The sequence below is a fragment of the Sorghum bicolor genome, chromosome 3 (genome assembly GCF_000003195.3).
Source record: "Sorghum bicolor cultivar BTx623 chromosome 3, Sorghum_bicolor_NCBIv3, whole genome shotgun sequence".
In the NCBI taxonomy this organism is placed as follows: Eukaryota; Viridiplantae; Streptophyta; class Magnoliopsida; order Poales; family Poaceae; genus Sorghum; species Sorghum bicolor.
Genome location: NC_012872.2, coordinates 58,133,327 through 58,152,932, shown reverse-complemented (window position 1 = coordinate 58,152,932; position 19,606 = coordinate 58,133,327). Strand labels below are relative to the sequence as shown.

Below are 19,606 nucleotides of genomic sequence, written 5' to 3'. Positions count from 1 at the left end.
CAGGTGCGCCTCTGGTCTTTGGACGCCAGCTGTTGAGCCTGCGCCTTAAAAGAAAAAATTAGCCATGGCGTGGTATATCTCGCAAAAAAATCTGGTGGCAATAAAAATGGCATATTATAATGAGCAGCTAAACAATCTCATGAACTCTTATTATTGCTAGACTACACAGTACACCGTACTAGCATAAATGGGCTTCCAAGTAATAGTAGAAGCAACATAATGCTTCAAATACATGATCCACCTTGTAAAATTTCAACCAACGAAAGTTAATATTGCAAAGTCAGTATTGCAATAGCACAAAAACATTGTGGCTGAAACACATTTTTGAATTACAACGTGTCAACGTGAACACTCGTACATAAACTTACATTCAACGCATGCATGTATATCCTACTTCTACGATCATTTCTGAAGGATCAATTTAGAAAAATATAATTACTCATGTTAAGTCTAGGACTTAAACAGGTGCGAACAAGTTCTACTACAAAGAATCCTATCAGCTGAGCTAGGCTCATTATATTTAGACACAACTAGCGCATATGTTCTGCGCCGGAAACACGTGGGCCTTGAGATTCAAACATGTTGATAAGAGCCCCTACTCTTAAGAAAGTGGGTCACACGCTTCAAAAGTCGAAAGCTTTCGATACACCGCACGGCCCATACCTGTGGAACCAATATAGCGATTTGTTATTAAGTAGTTCCCCTTTTCTACGTGGAGTACATATCTTATATGAATGCTAAAATCTCAATTCGGCCCAGGTAAGTCTTATTCATCTATAAGGGCAACCATAATGCATTTTGCTAGACTCGGTAGGAAGGTAGGCCTAAGAAATAGGCGACAATAGTAATCCACCCACCCACACAATGTACACCCGAAAATAAGGTGGCCCATAAAAATGACAATCTAACCTCTTACTACCCTTCAAACTTCTCCATCTTTGTCATTAATCGTCGTCATTGCCTCCTCCACCACTAGGCACTGGTTCCATCTCCTCGTCGATGCCTCCTCAGTAGCTGCTAGCATGGCCAGGAAGAACATGATAGCCAAGGACATATCTCGCACTCTAGCCTTCTTCAGCTCGTGCAACATGTTGTCTCCTCATCCATCACACCCTACTCCTTTCTCTCTTCGCCATCGATTGGCTCCCACTCTATGCCACATGAGGCGAGGCCAAGGCCAGGCGAAGAACTCCATGTGTTTAGATGGGTTCGAGGAGCTACAATGACGCCTGAAGCTGCTCTTAAGGGACCTATGGCTAGATGTAGAGACCTACTTAAAGCTTCGGTGCTTGTGGAGGTGGCCATGGGCCTAAGGTGGCTTTGTGCTGCCATCTCTAGGGCCTCCACACCACCTTCACTAGGATGACACAGATGTGGAAAGCACGACACGCCTAGAAGAAAAAAATAATTCATCTTACCAGGTAATAGTAGTGCTATTATCGGCAACAACTATTACCTCCTATTTTCCAACCGTCCATAGTGTATCTTACTACTAATAAAACCTTACACCCTCTTCATACCTCCCATTGCAGACACCCTAAGGAGGTTGGAACATTTTTTTATGTGTATCATCAAGTCATAAAGTATATCCAGCATGATGCAACCCATTGACGTTGCACTTGCTTTTCCTAAGTACTTTTATCAACAATAAGCAACTTTATATAGTCTTGGAAAAACATTGTTAAGGACATCAATTCAAAACTAAAACATGGCTTTTGAATAAAGTTGTTTTATGCCATGTGGTCAGTAGTGGACCTAAGACTGAAGTGGAGCTTGGACGAAACTGAAGAGATTGATCAGGACATATGTTTCAGTTTTTCTGACTAAGGCTACTATGATTGAAGACTAAATGTGTCGTGGCCCTAGAGCCTAGGCAAGTGCCCAAGGTTGTCGGGCCCAAGGTCTGCCACTGCATGTGGTCCATTCCCAAACCTAATATCAAGCCAGCTCTTTTCTGGTGCAACTAGATCACTTTGTATTGTCGGTAAGGTTTCAATATAAAGTGGGGACACAAAGTACCTAAGAGGAGAATTGGGCCTCAAAAATCAAGTAAACATGGCATGAGCCTTTAGTTCTATTAAGGAAGTGATACACTAGCTTTCATCAAAAAGATTTCATACCTCACATAGCCTATCCTCTAGTGGACAAATATAGTGATGTGTTATTGAGTACAACCACAATGTTCCTGTGACTAGGGGTGGATTCACAGAGGGCTAGTGGGGTTGTAGCCCACCACCCATATGGCCCAAAACCAAGTGGGAGTAGGTGTTCGGATCTAGACCAATAACTCTCCTCCATAGCCCAACTTGAAGCCCAACTCTCAACCTTAACAAACGAGCGAAAAGAAAACCAATGCTTCTCCCCTCCCCCGACTTACTTAGGTCATGACTATGGACTCCCTGTTGTCTCGTGTGATTCCATATGCTTGTCGTGGCCACCCTCCTGACCGTGGGCAGCTGTTACTACCCACCCTTCCCACCCCCCTCCTGGTCTGGCACCTATGTGTCGCTTGACCGCCTCCTCCAAGCTATGGCCAGGTGCCCAGGTCTCCAAGTGAGAGGGTCACGACCTCACGGGCACATGGCCGCTCCGCTAGCGTCGACACTGGGCTGCCCCTTGCCCACCATCTACCACTCAGAGTCAAGGTTCAAGCTTCAAGGTGAGAACAGATCCCCCCTATTGTTTATCCTCCCCCTTTGATCTATTTCTGAATCTGCCACTGCCTGCAATAATAACTAACATCAATCTTTAGCCTTGATGTGTTAAATGTTGATGAGTTTTTAGAAAGTATAAGTGCATTTTAAGTAAGTCTTATCCATCTACAAAAAAGGTTAATCATGGATTTAGATGCACAATATCTTGAGTTAGTAGACCTATACATGGGCCAACCCATATCAATTTATAGCCATCAAAGGAAGACAAAATACCTCCAGCCTCAACTTCTAGTGCACCTCTTCATAACAAAAGCCTAAGTATGTGGACATGCGCATGGGAAAAAACTTTAGGTCCTACAATTCTTCTGAAGAAAGTGAATAATGTAATGTAATTAAAACTACTATTTGCCCATATAGCCCAAGCCCTTGCAGTTGTTGATATTTTAGAAGAACATGTTTTTCCTCTTTGTAGGTAGAATTTTTTCATGGAAAGAAAGTAGGAGCTAGGGAGGAACCAGAGGAGATCAGAGTGGACATTTGGTTAGACAGAACATTTAGGTTGACTTTTTCTCAAATTTTGGTTATCTAAAGTTGGAGATAGGATAGTTTCTAAAATTATCGAGACCGAGAAATTCAGTCTCAATTAGCTTAGTCTTCATTCATGATTAAACTAACCATTCGTTATTGACACAACTTTATCTAGCCAAGAAATAATTGAATAAAATACAACAAAAAAACATGTTTTCCCGAACCACTCTAATGTTAGGCCGCGGAGTATTGGATAAGCAATGAGCACCTGGGTGACCAAAAAACTTGTGCCTCTCGAGGTGCAACACCTTCGTATGTCATCCCTACAAAGATTGTAGTGTACCATGTCATCTTCATGTGCATCCCCCTTTGCAGTTGGATTTGATAAGAACAAGGGAGGGAAGAGCCCCTGCCCAATGGATTAAGAGAGTGAGGAAGAAGCCATTACAAAGCCTCATTGGGTGGGGAATGAGTGAGGAGCCGCTAGCACATGTGCTTGCTAGGGTGGAAAGGAGGAGAGGAGTCACCAACACTCATGTGCCTATGGCAAGAGGTTTGGAGGGAGGGAGTCGCTTGTCTTGAGTTTGAGCGTGTGACAAGCAGTGACTGTAGGCAGAGACTGAAAGGGGCGAGAGAGGTGAGATGAGAGATTGAGAGTTAGGGTCAAAGTATACATGTGAGGGCATGAAGGCAGCTTGGGTTGTTATAAGACCATGCGGGGGAGCTCTTGTTGGTCCTCATTGCATATATTTTTTATGCTCAGTTAATTTGGTTATGCTGTGAGGGCACTTGGAATCAAATTAATCAAGATCAATCTAATGATTAGAAATCTAAGATCAGAATTATGGCTAAATGCATCGGTTCTAGTCAATGAGGATATGGTTTCGATTAGCTCAGTTGGGTTCAACACCTTAGAGCATGATATTGAGCATGCCTACATGGATATCCCTTTTCAAAGCAAGGCTGAATATTGCACCTAGCTTGCTACCATAGGACACATCAACAATGCATAATGGGCCATGCTGGAGAGTGGGTATCTCTTTATCGACAAGGCCCATGAGTACGACAAACAAGCCAACGTCTCCTTGCTCATTTCACTTTACAAGGGCACTCACTTCCTCTGTGTAGGAGTACCCGACGCTCATAGGAGCATCTCACACCCAACACACCATTGACATCACAAAGTAGTCAACGACAACAATAAGAATTATAGATGTGATGAAATGAAAAGAGTAAGGTTTTGCTACCTAAATACAAAGATCAAGATCGACAAGTCGACAATTTTCGGACACGTCCACTTTTGTGACTTGAAGTCAACATCTATAGCTAGCTGTTAGGGTTGCCCATCCCTTAGCCTAGTCACCTCCTATGGTTGATGATTTCTTTGTATATGTTGCTAGATCTTACCACCACTAAGAATCCAAAAAATGAAAATGACAATGTTGAGACTTGAATTCAAATGGACACATTCCACCACTAAGAATCTAACCAACTGAGCAATTTTTATGTCACATACAAAATATCATTTAAGTTGAACAAGAGTTGTAAGGCTTATCGTAGATTCTTGTACGTGTATGTTCACATCGCATATAAAGTATCATTTAAGGCTGACAAAAGTTATAAGATTTATCGTAGATTTTTCATTATTGTGTATGTTGTATCTAGGTATGCAATGGTAACAAAGAACAACTTGGTCAAATGGAGCACTTCGAACCAAATTACATGTGCCAAGAATTTTTTTCAAAAAATCATGCGGCAAGAGTTGAAGATGACGCTCTAACTTTTTGGATGATAGTATTTTTCTATGCAAGTGACCATTTTAGCAATAGTTAGGAGCGAGTTAACGCGCGACCAGTGCACTTTCCAGGAGAGCATGAGACCGCCACTGCCACCCACTACCGCCATAGCCATTCTTCGCCCTTTCCTAACCTAACCCAGCTGCCTCCTCTATTGTCTCTTTTGGCAATTTTACCGCCACATCCACTTCACCGTTGTCTCTCTCATCCCCACCGGCTAGCCTACTTGTCAATCTAAATTTTTTCCTAAGACCGCTAGAGATAGGAAAAAAGAGAGGAGAGAGCGGGTAGGGGTCACACTGCGTTTAATTTTGCACAACAGTTATAGAATAATAGTGGCTATACTGGAGCAAAGATTTAAAAAAATAAATACCACTATAAGAGTAGCGGTAATTAATAGCTTCCAAACACATTAAAAACATTACTACTATATAGTAGCGTTGACGTATTGAATTGCGCGAACATACTATGGTCTTATTTAGATGTGAATTTTTTTTGGATTTCGCTACTATAGCAGTTTCATTTGTTTGTGGTAAATATTGTCCAATCATAAACTAAGTAAGGTCAAAAGATTCGTCTCGCGATTTGAAGGAAAACTGTGTAATTAGTTTTTGTTTTCGTCTATATTTAATGTTTCATGTATGTGTCACAAGATTCGATGTGACGAGAAATTTTGAAAATTTTTTGGTTTTGGATGAACTAAACAAGACCTATGTCCGGTGATAGCAGTGCACTAATTCAAAGAGAGTGATTGTTTTACCAATACTCTATTTTGGGCAACCGTTAGGCCTAACTTTTGATGAAAGCTCCATACACGGTAACGACATGAGCACTAGTAGTGGTACACACTATATAAAAAAAAAAGGACTCGACCACCAAAAGATGGACAGATGCTCTTGCTTAATCAGTCATCAAGCGGGTGACATTGACCCTTGACGAGAGGATTATTTGGAAACGTTTCCGCGGTTCAGCCAGCGGCCATGCCTGCTGTCGCACGGCCACGGGGGCGCGCTGCACAAGGAGGCGCGGCGCGGGTCAGCGGTGGCATGCATGGTCTGGTCTGGTCGTGGACGCTTGTCCGGGGGGGTGGATCGGAGGAAAAAATAGCAGGCGGCGAGGGGACGCGTGTCGACGGCTGCGGACGTGCGGGCCATGCCGAGGGTCCAGGTGCAGCGCGCGCCCTGCTGCCCGCCCCACGTCTCCACGGCATCAGCAGAGCAGCCGGTTCTCCTGAGGCCCTGTTTAGTTTCTCACCTAAAAATTTTTCATCCATCACATCGAATCTTTAGACACATGCATGGAACATTAAATATAGATTAAAAAATAAACTAATTACACAGTTTGGTTGAAAATCACGAGACGAATCTTTTAAGCCCAGTTAGTTCATGATTAGCCTTAAGGGCTACAGCAACCTACATGTGCTAATGATATATTAATTATGCTTAATAGATTTGTCTTGCAGTTTCCAGACGAGCTATGTAATTTATTTTTTTATTAGTTTTAAAAAACCCCTTCCGACATCTTTCCGACATATCCGATGTGACAACCAAAATCTTTTCATCTCCAATCTATGTGTACTACTCACTACTCGCTCCTGTGTGCCGGGCCCCGTCCGTCTCCGGCCATGCGACGTGGACACCCCGGCAGTTATAACGGGCGCGTGCCCCCGGCTTTTTTCAATCTCTTTCCTGCCTGCGTTGCGCGCCCTGTCGCCCTCGGTCTCGGTAACGACGACTCGGATGGACATGGACCACGACGGGGGCTGGCGCTTTCGTACGCCCGCAGGTTCGCCGCGCCCGCTCGCCACGTGTGGCGCGCGCGCCACCGAAAAGCTAGTAGGCTCGCAGTCCGGGGGGGCCTGCCAGAACCCCCCCCCCCCCCCCCCCGCGCGCTCCACTCCATTGTCGCTGGTTTCTGAGGGCAGTCCCAATGATTAAAACTACGCACGCTTTCCATACCTGCCACGTCAACAAGAAACTATCAATAGAAACTATTCCACACAATGGAAGTTTCTTAGCTTAATAAATATGCTACTTTTGTTTTTGCTTTCTCTCTCTCAAATCTATCCTCATCCTCACTCTGAGCACGAGGCGTGAGCTCATGCTCACCATGGATAAGCTTGTGCAGCAGGCGAGGGCCTGGAGGAGCCTCACAGCCGGTGTCCACCTCGGCACGGAAGGCTGCATGCTTGCCACGGAAAGCTGCATGCTCGTCTGCTCATGCCCAACGCGTCGGCCAACACCTCGCTGCTCGCTTTGGATGGCCACGTGCGCGGATGAGATGCGTGCGCGGCCAGCGTGTCAAAGCGCTGCGCGAGCGAAGGCAGCGGTGGCGACCGGCGAGCGCGAGTCGCTTGGCAGGCCGTCGACGCCGCCGTTCTCGTCCATCCCTATCGGGGGCTTGGGGCCGTCCATGTCCATGTCCATTGGGGGCTTGGGCCAGCGCTGCAACACGCTCGAACGAGGCGAGTACGGCGAACTCCCATGGCAGTGCGTGGCAGCGCTGGGGGGCGCATGGGCGCGGCTGCTGCGGCGACCTCCACAGCGGCATGGGCGAACGGGGCTGGCGTCGCGGGCAGTGCGGCCGGCATGGGAGCAAGGGCGGGTGCGTATAGAAACGGGTGGTTTCTTCCCAACGGGGATTTCACCGTTTCTTTGTGCATCAGGACGAGGGAAGACTTCGTTTCCTGATGAAGAAACGATTTCTTATGTTTTGCTTCTCTTTTCTCATTTATTGATCTGTCATGTCAGCATTTTTGCTTAGGTGGCATCTCATTTAATAGAGATAGAAACCACCGTAAATACCCATTGGGACTGCCCTGAAAGCCGCGCGGGTCACTCGCGTCGGTCCTCGTACGTGTATATACAGTATAGTGTGGGAGTGTGGGCGTGTGGCGGCAGTCTCGCTCCATCTGTACTGTACTAGTAGTGGCGTGTGGCGATGGCGTGGCGTAGCGAGAGACGGTCTCTGTCTCGTAGCAAGCGCCTTTCGGTGCTGCCTGGTGCCCGGGCAGCGTAGCTCTTGTGACGACGACTAATGGTTTTTGGAAGCTTTGAGTGTGATGCTTCTCAAGCGGTGGAGTGCAATGATCTGAGATTTAAGCGGTGGAGTAGTACTCTACTGTGGAGTTTTAGCCAGTTATTGCTTGCATTCCGCTTGTCTAATCGACAACGTGTATTTCTTGTGTCCTCCTTTTTGTTCGACAAGGACGTGTACGTATATACAATCGAACGTAGGAGTATGTAGATTATTATGTGGTAGCCCGGCCGTGATGATGAGCCGTACACGACCAAAAAGATTCCACCATGTAAAGGTGCAAGATGTCATCAACCAAAGCATGGTCGATTGTGTGTTGTGGGCCACGTACTACCTAGTATATACCTAGAAGCAAGCTAACACGAACTGTAAAGCGACGCATACGTGGCATGCTAGAGTCTAGACCTTGCGCTGCTTATTATCTCAAGGTCACCCGCAACAAAGGCTACGTACGTGGCTCCTCGACCATATAAAGTGATTCCTTTGCTGACTCACTCAGGCGTGTCGCCGATGAAGATAAAAAAAAAAAAAGAAAGTTGTTTGCTCCTATTCACTTTATTTTGTGTACTCTTACCAATACAAGAAATGTTTTTTGTTCTTTCTTCGATCAATGGACGTGTAGTAGCAACAAGTACTCTACTCGTACACGCACGCACAGCACAGGATGAAATTGTGTGTACCAGCTAGCATCCTACGCCAACTACCAACAGAAAGCGCAGAGAGAGTCCCAGACACATGAACAGTACACGTGGTGCACGAGAGAGCGTACAGGCAGACACGCAGCGCCGTCGCGTGAGTGAAGGCAGCCACGCCGCATCCCAGGAAGCGGTGCAAAGAGGCCAAATTTCGTAATGGATGAGACGATCGACGACGCACGTCACGCATTGACGACTTCGTTCGATGGGCACCAGATGGAAATGGAACCACGCATGCATGCATGCAGCCATAATGCACGCTGCCACAGGCCACAAATAAGGCCCACCGAACTATCTATCTCAACGGTCCAGCCCTGAACCCAGAACATGGTTCAAAATTCAAAGTTTCAACAACAACTTGGGTAAATAAGATCACCTGATCGAGCTATCCACCGATCCACATCAGTTTTGGTTCCCATCTCCACCGCTTTCTTTTTCTCTTTTCGATGGCACGGTCGTGTGTTAGCTTCAGTTTCTTCTTCAACCGCTATCTTCTTTCTTAGACGGCATATATATACCTGCTTTCTTTTGACATTATGACATATAGTAGACCACCAGTCACCAGAAAGCTTAATAGTAATGATAACTATAAATGGTAGCATGCATGTAATTCACCAATTCCACATGCATATAAAGGGATGTAACATTTCATAAACAGGACCAGATTAGTCCATGACAGTAGCTCTGTATTTTCCTCCATCAAAGTCTTTTTCCCATAGGACCATGTTGCATTCCATCTCATTATACATTGTGCAGAGTAAACAAGATTAAATGTCGCAAAGTTCAGCAATAAAATGGAGAGGGATAACTAACCAGTAATGCTTGACATAGATTTCAGGACGGTAGAAGAGAAGCTTTGAAAACTGCTAGAACAAAAGTCAGGTCGGCGATGGATGCTGAATTCAGCCCATTTTTGCATCTCCCGCTGGTTTAGGCACATTCATAACACAATTTTCTTCAGCCAAAAAGATCCAAATTTCTTAATACAAGCAAGAACACAAGTAAAAGCTATACTTTACCCTTTCTGCCCTAGAGAACCTAGCGGATGCAAGACTAATCGAACAATTTTTGGATGGTCCAGGATATGTAGATGGGTCGGTAGGGAGAGAAGAGGCAAGGTTCCTCCAATTTTGGGATGGTCTTAATGCGGTGGTGACGCATTATTGGATAGAGTCATGGCCGGGCTGGGGCGCCAAAGAAGGCAGAGGTAGTGGCTGCAGCACAAGGGGGAGGGGTGGCTTCGGTGGTAGGTGGTGGCAGCGGAATGGCAGATGAGGTTAGCGACAGCGGCGGATGGGGCTAGAGTGGTGGTGGAGGCGTAGGTGGTAGGGGCTCGAGCGTCGACAGTGGAAGGGCTTGAGCAGTGACGGTGGGAAGAAGATGCACATGGACTGTGGAAGGAAGAAGCGCGAGGACAAGGTATGGATTGGAAAAGATAAGGTAGGGAAGTACAGTGCTCGCGTGGTGGGAATATTTTGTGCTTTCCTTTTACCTGAGTGTGCGCGTCATAGTGACTGCTAATTGGGCCATCTCTCAGCTTCAGCGCGAAATGAGCACGCCATCCATCGCCTTCTGGGAACTCAGCATGCCAATCCAATCCCTATAGTAGGAGGGGCTGAAACCAAGCCTCTGTGATGGCGGAATCCTTTTTTCCGTTTGGGGTTGGGCCACGTAGGGGAAGGCTGACGGCTCCTGATGGAAGAGGCTCACGGGATGGGAATGGTCTAAGCCATAAGGGAGAAAAATGGTTTGGGGTAGTGACATCTTGTCCACAATAACACATATTATTACCATCTGGATCTCTCGTATCTATAATTCTCATCATCCTTTATTTAGTGCCAACTACTAGACTAATTATTAATAGAACCCTAACCCATTGGACTAAGGACATGCGTTCTCTGCACCAAATCTTTGATGTTCAAAATTGTATGGGATACCACACTTTACATTGACACATCCAAATAAACCATGAATAAGCCTATGATAAATGACCCTTTTCTACTTGGGAGAGGTGATGCACTAGCAAATGAAACCAGTGACAATGATGTGAGTATTTCTACCTATGACTTCTTATTGTTGTGATTTAGGGAACTGGGAATATATGAAACTATTTGGGGGTAATATATGAAACTAGGAAAGAAAAATATGTGTGCAAAAGATCGGTGTAATTAACACCTCAAGCAAGACATTAGAAGATATAACAAGACATGCAGAAAGTCCAAGACACAAGTTGGAACTAAGTCGATTGGATGCAAAGACTCATATAGTGGTGGTGGTTGTGCTACAAGATCACTAGAATATATGGTATCGTTGTTCACTAGGGGAGTTTTCATTCGCCGGAAAACTCCGATAACAGAGGCAGCATCGGATGAAGAGAAATTTCACATTTTAAGAAGTCAAATAATCTTAGATTTCACTAAATATATTAATATAAGATTATTTGACTCGAAATCTCGGACCAAACTGTGCAATTAGTTTTTATTTAGTCGAAAACTCAGAATTGACGAGACGAATCTTTTGAGCCTAGTTAGTCCATGATTGGACAATATTTATCAAATACAAACGAAAAATGCTACAGTGTCGATTTTCCAAATGTTTTTGGAACTAAACAAGACCTAACTAGGCTTAAAAGATTCATCTCGTAAATTACAAATAAACTATATAACTAGTTAATATTTTTATTTATATTTAATACTTCATACATGTACCGTAAGATTTGATATGACGAAAAATTTAAAAAAATTTGTAATTTTTTTAGAACTAGACAAGGCAATAAATTGGAGGCTGCTGGCCCGGATTCAGCCCATCCACGTGGACAGGAGTACCCGCCGTACGAATCCGATTCGAGGCTGCTCTTGCTTCGCTCTGATCGGTCCAGTACTATGGTGGGCCGGGACTCGCTCTACGGACAGGCAATGGCCGCACACGTGTGCCGTGTGCACGCCTACCCGGGTCGAGTGGCCAGCTTGAACAACAACAACGCCTAGCAAGTACGGGCACACGGGTGTGTACACTGTACAGCATTGTGCCGTCGAGGGACTGCCCGTCCACACGGCTAGATTTTGTACGCAGTGTTTGGTGCCGCGAGATCGATCTCTTTACGTGTCTGGCGGCGAGATTAAGTACAAAAAATATGCTGCAGTACACAATTTCAAGGGGCTTCGGCAGCTCCAGAATACGCTGACATTATATGGAATAGATAGATGAAGAGAGATGATAAAAGTTTTGTGAGATGAAATGAGATTTACGTGGATGAAACTTATATACACTGTTTCTAACACATTGAGTCAAACTGGGACATGAAACCCCCAAGACTGGCCTTAACTAATTGCCAGTTCCATAGTTCAAGCAATTTGATTGAAACGGTGTCTGTACTTGCCTGCTGGCCACGTTGCCCGCTTGCTGTATATATGCCCAAGGCAAATCGTTTCTGAAAAACTGATACAGAAAGAATTCTGGCATACAAACTACGAACATATACACAGCAAAACTTCTGTCGGTTCCTTCAAGATTCAGCGTTGGGAATCTTCATCTGGATGTTCTGTACTGTAGAGTGAGTTCACTTAGCACTTTTGTACATGTTGTCAATCACGCCCTGCAAAATTGGAGGATACAACTCAGAAAACACTTTCCTGTCTCACTGCAACACACAGACCCATAAACAAGCAAAAGAATGATAAAATGAAACAATAATAGACTCAGGTATACAAGCATCACTATTGTAACAGGTGAGAATCAAGAGATACTATTGTAACGAAACAATAATAGCTTAAACTAATTCAAGGACATTTCAATAAACACACTGTTATGCTTGCAATAAACAGAATATACTGGACCAACTTTGCGCCAATAGTTCTATGAGAAGTACCTGGTAGTACTTGAGCAGTTGTGGACGCTTCTTTTTGTATGTCGGAGTGATCAAATCACGGTCCATGTCAAATGGTACTGGTTCCAGGTGCACATCTTTTATGAATTCAAAACCTTTGAGCTGAGGAAACAAGTTGGGTTATGATTCTCATCAGTAGCAAGCAGATAAGAATCGTTGGAACAAGCAAAACAAAAGAACAATCATATTCCTCACCTTCTTTTCTTTTCCTATTCTTGACAGTTCTCCTAAAATGTATTCTTTTGCTTTTGGATTCTTGCACAAGGACTCAAAATCACCACTTATTCCATTTGCTGCAGCCCAACTCTCAAGAGCCTCCTTGTTGGGATTGACCACAGCAACAAGGAAGGACTCAAAGCTGTTCCCATATACCCATATCTAAAAAAAAGAAAAAAAAAAGAAAAAAGACAATTCAAGTTCCTTCTGCAGAACAACTAGGACAGAAGCATATGCAAAACAATCCAGTTTTATTAGCATTTCATATATAGAATGATGTTACAGAAAAATTGAAAATACCAGAGAAATTAAAATGTTGAACATTACATACCGAGTCTGAAGCAGAAACAAGGCCGTAAACATTCTCCAAATTTTCAACCGCCACATATTCACCCTGCGAAAGTTTGAATATATTCTTTTTGCGATCGATGATTTTCATACATCCATCAGGTTGCCACTCACCAATGTCACCTGCAACAGAACATGGAGACGTGTCAGATTTCTGCTTGGTTGAAGCACAAAATAGGAAATTCTGGTGATGGTATATGATTGGAACCCTGGAGTTCTACATGGAATTTTAACTGCTAACAATGTGTGTCATAAAAATTGTGATCGCTATGTAAAAGCAGAGCAGTAGTACGGGCAACACAATACCAGTGTGGAACCATCCATCAATCAGGACCTCCTTTGTAAGGTCTTCGCGCTTGTAGTATCCTGAGAATAATGTTTCTCCCCTGATGCATATCTCTCCACGAGGCGTGCTCGCCAGTGCATCGTAATCCATTTCTGGGACCGACTCCAGACGAACATCGATGTTTGGCACTGGGGGGCCAACAGTTCCTATCATGGACATTTGATTTGGTAGCGAGACAAAAGATCCAGCACAAGTTTCCGTGAGACCTAAAAGGAAAGAAGATGAGTGAAGACATTCAAGTACGGGTATAGGTTGGAGAAGAGAAGCAAGTTCTGTTCACATCCTCAATAAAAGCATCATCAGCTTGCACGTGACCTAACTTGGCTAGAATATATTAATTTCTTACTATTCTTCTCTATTTATGTTAAAATGATTTTTAAAACTAAGTGCATGTCATGAAAAAATAAATAAAAGTGGACCATTCTGCTGACAGAATCTTATTTATTGGGTGATCGTTAACTACACCGACTACAAGCCAACAGCATTGGTGATGCTGCAAGCAGAAAATCAATAACGCAGTAACTTAATTTACACAGTTACACCAATTTTCCATGCTTTCGTTGTGGATCTTAGACACTACTAAATTATAAGGGGCTCCAACTAGACAAACCGCAGCATAAAAATGTCAGTACTCAGGACTCCCAAATCAGGAGCAAGGTTTTAACATGAATCAATCGCAAGAGTAGGAATTTCTAGCTTTCACATCACAAAAGAAATGTACCATATCCTTGTAAGACATGTGCACATGTCACCACTCGCAAGTATTCTTCAACATGGGTAGCAAGTGGAGCAGCTCCAGATAAAATAACTCTAACGTTTCCACCAAGACCCTCTTTCACCTGAAAACCAATAAGTTCAATTCTAAATGGTAAATAGTCTAAAGAGCATACATAATCAAGAATTGTTGTCTGCCTAGTTTGATTACCTTACTAAAAACTACTTTGTCACATATGGAAGCAGCTTCATTGTGCTTAGCTCCTCTCATCATTCTAAAATGCTTGCTGCAAAATACAATGTGGACTTAAATACTTTCACTTGTAAAATGTGAGTAACTGCAGGTACAGGCACTTATTGGTCAAAGTAAAAGGTTATCATTAGCACACTCAGAAGAAATATTGATTTTAGAATATTTAGGACAGAAAACTTACAATTTGTAAGCAACATTAAACAGTGTACTCTTTAAAAACCCACCAGAGGATATTTTAGCTTGTAGTCCTGAAAACAATAGGTAAATGTGAGAAGAGAATACCCATGAACACGCAAAGCCTTTTGAACCGTGAATGGAAACTGCACCAATAGATAGACAAAGACATCAGGTTCATGCATGAGCTTATACGAAAGACTGAAACAACCTCGCCTAACAATTCTTCCTTTTTTTGAACACAATGGCAGGAGCTCTGCCTTTCAATTAAGGAGAAATATAATTGATCCAGTTTATGAGGAAACCAGGTCTGAAAACCTCACGGTCGCACAGTTTATAACAATTCTTCCTGTAGTTAGAGAACGAATGCAGATTCATAAATTAAATAACAGACTAATGGGGTAAGCCGTACAATCAGGACATGACGAAGTAGCTAAGAGACTAGAGACGATATGGATATATATAATCTACTAAGGTGAATAGTAGATTAGGACATCTGGCTAACGCACCTCAAGATTATTATGGGCCCACCAGATACAGTTGTACAAAAAAACAAAGGTGCAAGTTACAGCATAAGCATTAATTAATTAATGAGAAAGCGCAGAATAAGTACTTAATGAAGGAAACTAATAGACCTATAAGCATCAATGCCAAAAACAGCCTGATAATAATCATACAGTACATTGTATTATTCTGCTGCTCATAACCACATTAGATATCTCATCCATGAAAATTATTTATGAGACTGAGACAAGCCATAACTAGTTCGTTACCAGAAAATATCCGATCAAGAACCCGAGGAACAGCACACATAATTGTTGGTTTCAGCACACCAATATCTTCAACTAGCAGCTTAACATCCTGCAACAAAGAAGTTACAGTCACAGGAGCCCCAACATAAAATGACAAAAAGGTATTCAGGTGAGAACAGTGTCATTGATGCTTACCCCTCGCCAGAATCCAATAGAGGCACCATGGAAAATAAACAATTCCTCCACAACACGATCAAAAATGTGTGCAAGAGGAAGGTAAGACATGTAAACGTCGCTTTCTGCCAACTGAAAATCTCATATTGTAGAAGATATTAAATGTCTGCCAGTGTGTAAGGTAAGGTCACATAATTGAAGAGCTTCAAGAACATCTCACCTCCTCGTTTTGAGAGCTAAGTAACCTGTCCACACCTGCAATGAGACAAATAATGCTCGCATTTGATATCAATACTCCTTTCGGGTCACCAGTAGTTCCACTAGTATACATTATAGTGCATATATCTGACTTCTCCTTGACTGGAAGATCAAATTCTTGGTCAGCCGCCTGCAGATATGATCATGTAAATGGATGGGTAAGCATAGTCAACAAATTTCTTATATGAATTGTACAGTTAAATCAATCACTAATTCATTTTGTGTCAGCCATAAATAGGTCACTGTAGTAAAAAGGTCATATCAACTAACCAATTAAACCAACATTTAAGCTTGAGTAATTTGTCATCAATAATGTACTATTGTATGATCATGCACAACAACAACAACAACAGACTAAGCTAATTTGCAATGTCAGAAGTCTTTATTTTGATGTTCCGCGAATTGTGTTTTTTCTTCTGTAGTGATTCAGTCGCATGTTGTGGATAGCCACAACATTAGAAAGCTGTAAATCCATAATACCCCAATGAAACCAACAAAGAGCTCGAGCACCTTACCAGGGACAGAAATTCATCCCATGAGTACACTGATAGCCCATATTTGCGAACTTCTTCCTTCTGTTCTTGAGTTACCTTGCCAAAACTCACGATCGCTACAATAAGAAATGTATAATTTAGTTTCATGATATTTAGTTCTTGATGTTGGAATCCATCGAGGATATATCAAACTTACTTTTTAAGAACTCATTTGACTTGGGTAAAGTCTTCACGAGCTGCCCAAGTTGAAAATATTCAACATGCATTTAGACACACCAAACATATGTATCGATAATAGAACACAAAATATCATATCAGCGACACAACTCTCATAACTTTGGCGCATAATACAACAACAAAAAGACCATATTGGAGGTATGCTTAGCTAGATATAAATTTTGACTCGTGGAATGTATAACCAACATACTTAACCATAGCCCTCCTCCCTGCCCCCACCCACCAAAAAAACCCTCCTCTGCATCATGACATCATCTCTTCCACCTCCACCACACCGCCCAAATTATAGCTAGATTATAGAAAACTCTATATATGATTCTATTGATCAAGATAGGTGAACATGACACAGATTATACTACACACTGCAACCCTGTTAATTCTGCATGCATGGTAAAGAACCATACCAGCTCAATTTTCTTTTCCTCAGCAAAAGCAATCTCAACTTCTGCATGGCACAGAATAAACTCTATCGCACCAGCTCCTACAAAATGGGTTTGGTCAATAAGAAAACTGAACTGTATTCAAGGCCCATTTCTCAAAGAAAAGGAATGTGGTGCACTGATGCACAACCAATAAAACCTAGCAAGATGAACTACAGACAGAAAGTGGCTCATTCATGTATAGCAAAATCTGAAGCCACGAAAATGGCAGAACATATACCAAGTGTGTCGTATAATGGAACACAGTAGATTCCATGGGCGTTGCAAGCCTGCAAAGGATAAAGATTTTAAGGTGAATAATTTGACAAGGAAACTTATGAACACAATGATTTAGTTTGTTCAGAATACAAACTTAGTGCTAATTTTTCCAGCCAAAATATGAGAACATATTGAATCAAAATCTGGTGACACAACGTTTTACCTCCATTGTGATAATCCATTCAGGACAGTTAGCACCATAGATACCACAACGACTACCCTGCAAAATTGCCGTATTGATATTTTTAGTCAGCAAGAGATGGCACCAGTGCGTCAAACTGATGTGCCTAAGGTGACCAAAAGTTCCCAGTGTTCTTCCAAAGTGAGAAGAAAAATACAACTTCTTGATGCTCAGGTAAATTAGTATCGTGGGTTTGTGGCGAACAAAATAGCAGAACACTAAGAACAGTGACCAAACCTTTGCAAGTCCGCAGCTCCTAATAGAGTTACCAATTTTGTTTGCAATGTCAAATACCTCGTTATATGTCTTCCAGACATATGCACCAGCCTATAATACGAGGCAAACTGTCATTGGGCAAAACACCATATTGCTGGAGCTTCCAGGCAAAAGGAAGTTGTTCACCGACTAGTTACCTTCCCATCAACAATCTCGCGGTGGCCAAGCATTCTGTTGTTTGGATACTTCTCCACGGCCATGCTGTGTAAGGACCCACAGACTAAAGAAATTAAGTATGTGGAGACAAGAGGCCACTAAATTTATTGAAATGAAGAAAAAATAGGTCACCCCAAATTTAAGAGTTGTCAGAAGAAAGTCAGAAGTAAATGCAAAGGGACGACCTATATTCTGTTAATTCCCCTGGCTAATTTAAGAGTTGTCAGAAGTCAAAAATGCAAAGGTCAACAGTCGAACATTAAAACAAACATGAGGCCGTTGTTGCATTGACACCAGGAACCATCAGACTGAAAGAAAAACGTGCGTGACATGTGCAGTACAGAATAGCATTCCACATCAACGTGCGTGACATGTTTGTATCGCCAGCCAGTTCTACTGATTCAGACAGCCAAACTTGATTAACAGTTTGGCAGGACGATAGACGAGAATGAACCAAACGACTGCAGTGCCTACCGACCAACATATATATAGATCTTACCCATCAGGAACTGCAAGGAGTGGCGATCAGTAAAACGTTGTATGCAAGCAAATCTGGCAACAGAAACAGAGAAAGTGAAGCATCCGAGATTTGCTATCTGCCTACGGAACGACGAAGGACGGGATCCGGAGCAACCGAGAACCTGAAAGAGTGATTGCATCACAACTGCCAAGCGAATCTAAGTGTAACTAATCAGGATCTCAAAACATCCCACAAAAAACGGTAGGTGAGCATGCCAACTAATCTCACACATAAATCCCATATATAATTGGATTATTATGTTTTTGGATCAAAAGCAACTGGAGCAGACAAACGATAAGCTAATCCACTACTATGTTTTTTCAGGTATGCTAGCATAAGCAAACAGCTACCCCAAAATTTGAACACGTACCAAATCCAAATCTCCATGAAAGAGAACAGATGACAGATAGACATTCATCGACGGCTTCTGAATCTTACTGTACAAGAAGAATCGCCTACACATTAATCACCAGAAGCCAACAAAAAAAGTTTCCAAGGTAACTCCTCCACCACCCGTGGTCTAACGGCCCGCTAGTGCAACGGCAAGCTCAAAACCCCCCCACCCGCGCACGCGCAAAGACGGGGCCGAAGGGCGTCGAAGGGCGCGCGCGCGAGAGAGAGAGAGAGAGAGAAGGAGAGCTCACCGGAAGATGTCGTAGCAGCAGTCCATCCCGGGGACGGGCGGCGGGAATCCGTCGCGGGCGTAGGCGCTCCGGTAGGTGGGCCCCACGGACGGCCGGCCATCGGCAGCCGGGCGGCCCGGCTCGACCTCCACCACGTTCTGCATCTCGCTCGCTCCTGGGCGCTCGTGAAACGCAGCAGCGTCTGCTTTTGGTGGACTCCCTCCGTTCGCTGAGGAACGACGAGCGAGTGGGGGGACTCGATTGCTGCTGGACGCTAGCAGACCGGGACCAGGGGTGTGTTAAAAAGGAAAAGCCGCCGGGACCAGGGAAAGAGACGGAGGACGGCGGGCGCGGGCGCGGGCCCATCTGACATGGGGCGTGGGTATCCGGGACTCCGGGTGGGTGATGTTGGGTGGCCAAGCCGCCAAAGCTCGTGCGAGCTTCGTTCGGGGTATTCGGGTTTCGGGTGGGTGAGGTTGGGTGACCAAAGCGGGGAACTGTGGGTTTCTTTCTCGTCAAGCTCTAGGGGTTCACTCGCTGCGTGACACGTGAATCCACACGGAAACGCTACTACTTGTGTGCAGTTGTGCG

At 43.7% G+C, this 19,606-nt stretch overlaps 1 protein-coding gene and 1 long non-coding RNA gene across 3 annotated transcripts; both read right to left on the bottom strand.

Annotated features, from left to right (window-relative positions):
• On the bottom strand, nucleotides 5,880-10,062 carry LOC110434177. Of its 2 annotated transcripts, XR_002451658.1 has the most exons (4): nucleotides 9,729-10,062; nucleotides 9,523-9,634; nucleotides 9,086-9,234; nucleotides 5,880-6,232 (listed from the first exon to the last, which is right to left on the bottom strand). It is a non-coding gene; the product is annotated as an uncharacterized LOC110434177 (long non-coding RNA). The 2 variants fall into 2 exon arrangements; XR_002451657.1 differs by lacking the exon at nucleotides 5,880-6,232 and having other exon boundaries at nucleotides 8,540-9,234.
• LOC8058259 (long chain acyl-CoA synthetase 4) lies at nucleotides 11,901-19,282 on the bottom strand. Its single transcript, XM_002456027.2, has 19 exons — nucleotides 19,037-19,282; nucleotides 17,854-17,917; nucleotides 17,678-17,767; nucleotides 17,423-17,479; nucleotides 17,222-17,270; nucleotides 16,966-17,042; nucleotides 16,521-16,560; nucleotides 16,346-16,440; nucleotides 15,793-15,960; nucleotides 15,594-15,704; nucleotides 15,420-15,507; nucleotides 14,654-14,720; nucleotides 14,431-14,506; nucleotides 14,227-14,344; nucleotides 13,466-13,711; nucleotides 13,143-13,282; nucleotides 12,791-12,973; nucleotides 12,578-12,697; nucleotides 11,901-12,304 (listed from the first exon to the last, which is right to left on the bottom strand). Exons 1-19 carry the CDS (start codon nucleotides 19,177-19,179, stop codon nucleotides 12,269-12,271), a joined length of 1,968 nt encoding a protein of 655 aa, XP_002456072.1. The 5' UTR covers nucleotides 19,180-19,282; the 3' UTR covers nucleotides 11,901-12,268.

Bases quoted from the DNA above. Each gene is read 5' to 3' on its own strand.
- LOC8058259 (XM_002456027.2), bottom strand. From the start codon at position 19,179: ATGCAGAACGTGGTGGAGGTCGAGCCGGGCCGCCCGGCTGCCGATGGC. The intron at 17,480-17,677 runs GTTTGGTCACTG...GCAATTTTGCAG, and splicing joins GGAGCTGCGGACTTGCAAAG to GGTAGTCGTTGTGGTATCTA. The intron at 12,974-13,142 runs GTATGTAATGTT...TCTTTTTTTTAG, and splicing joins TTGTTTCTGCTTCAGACTCG to ATATGGGTATATGGGAACAG.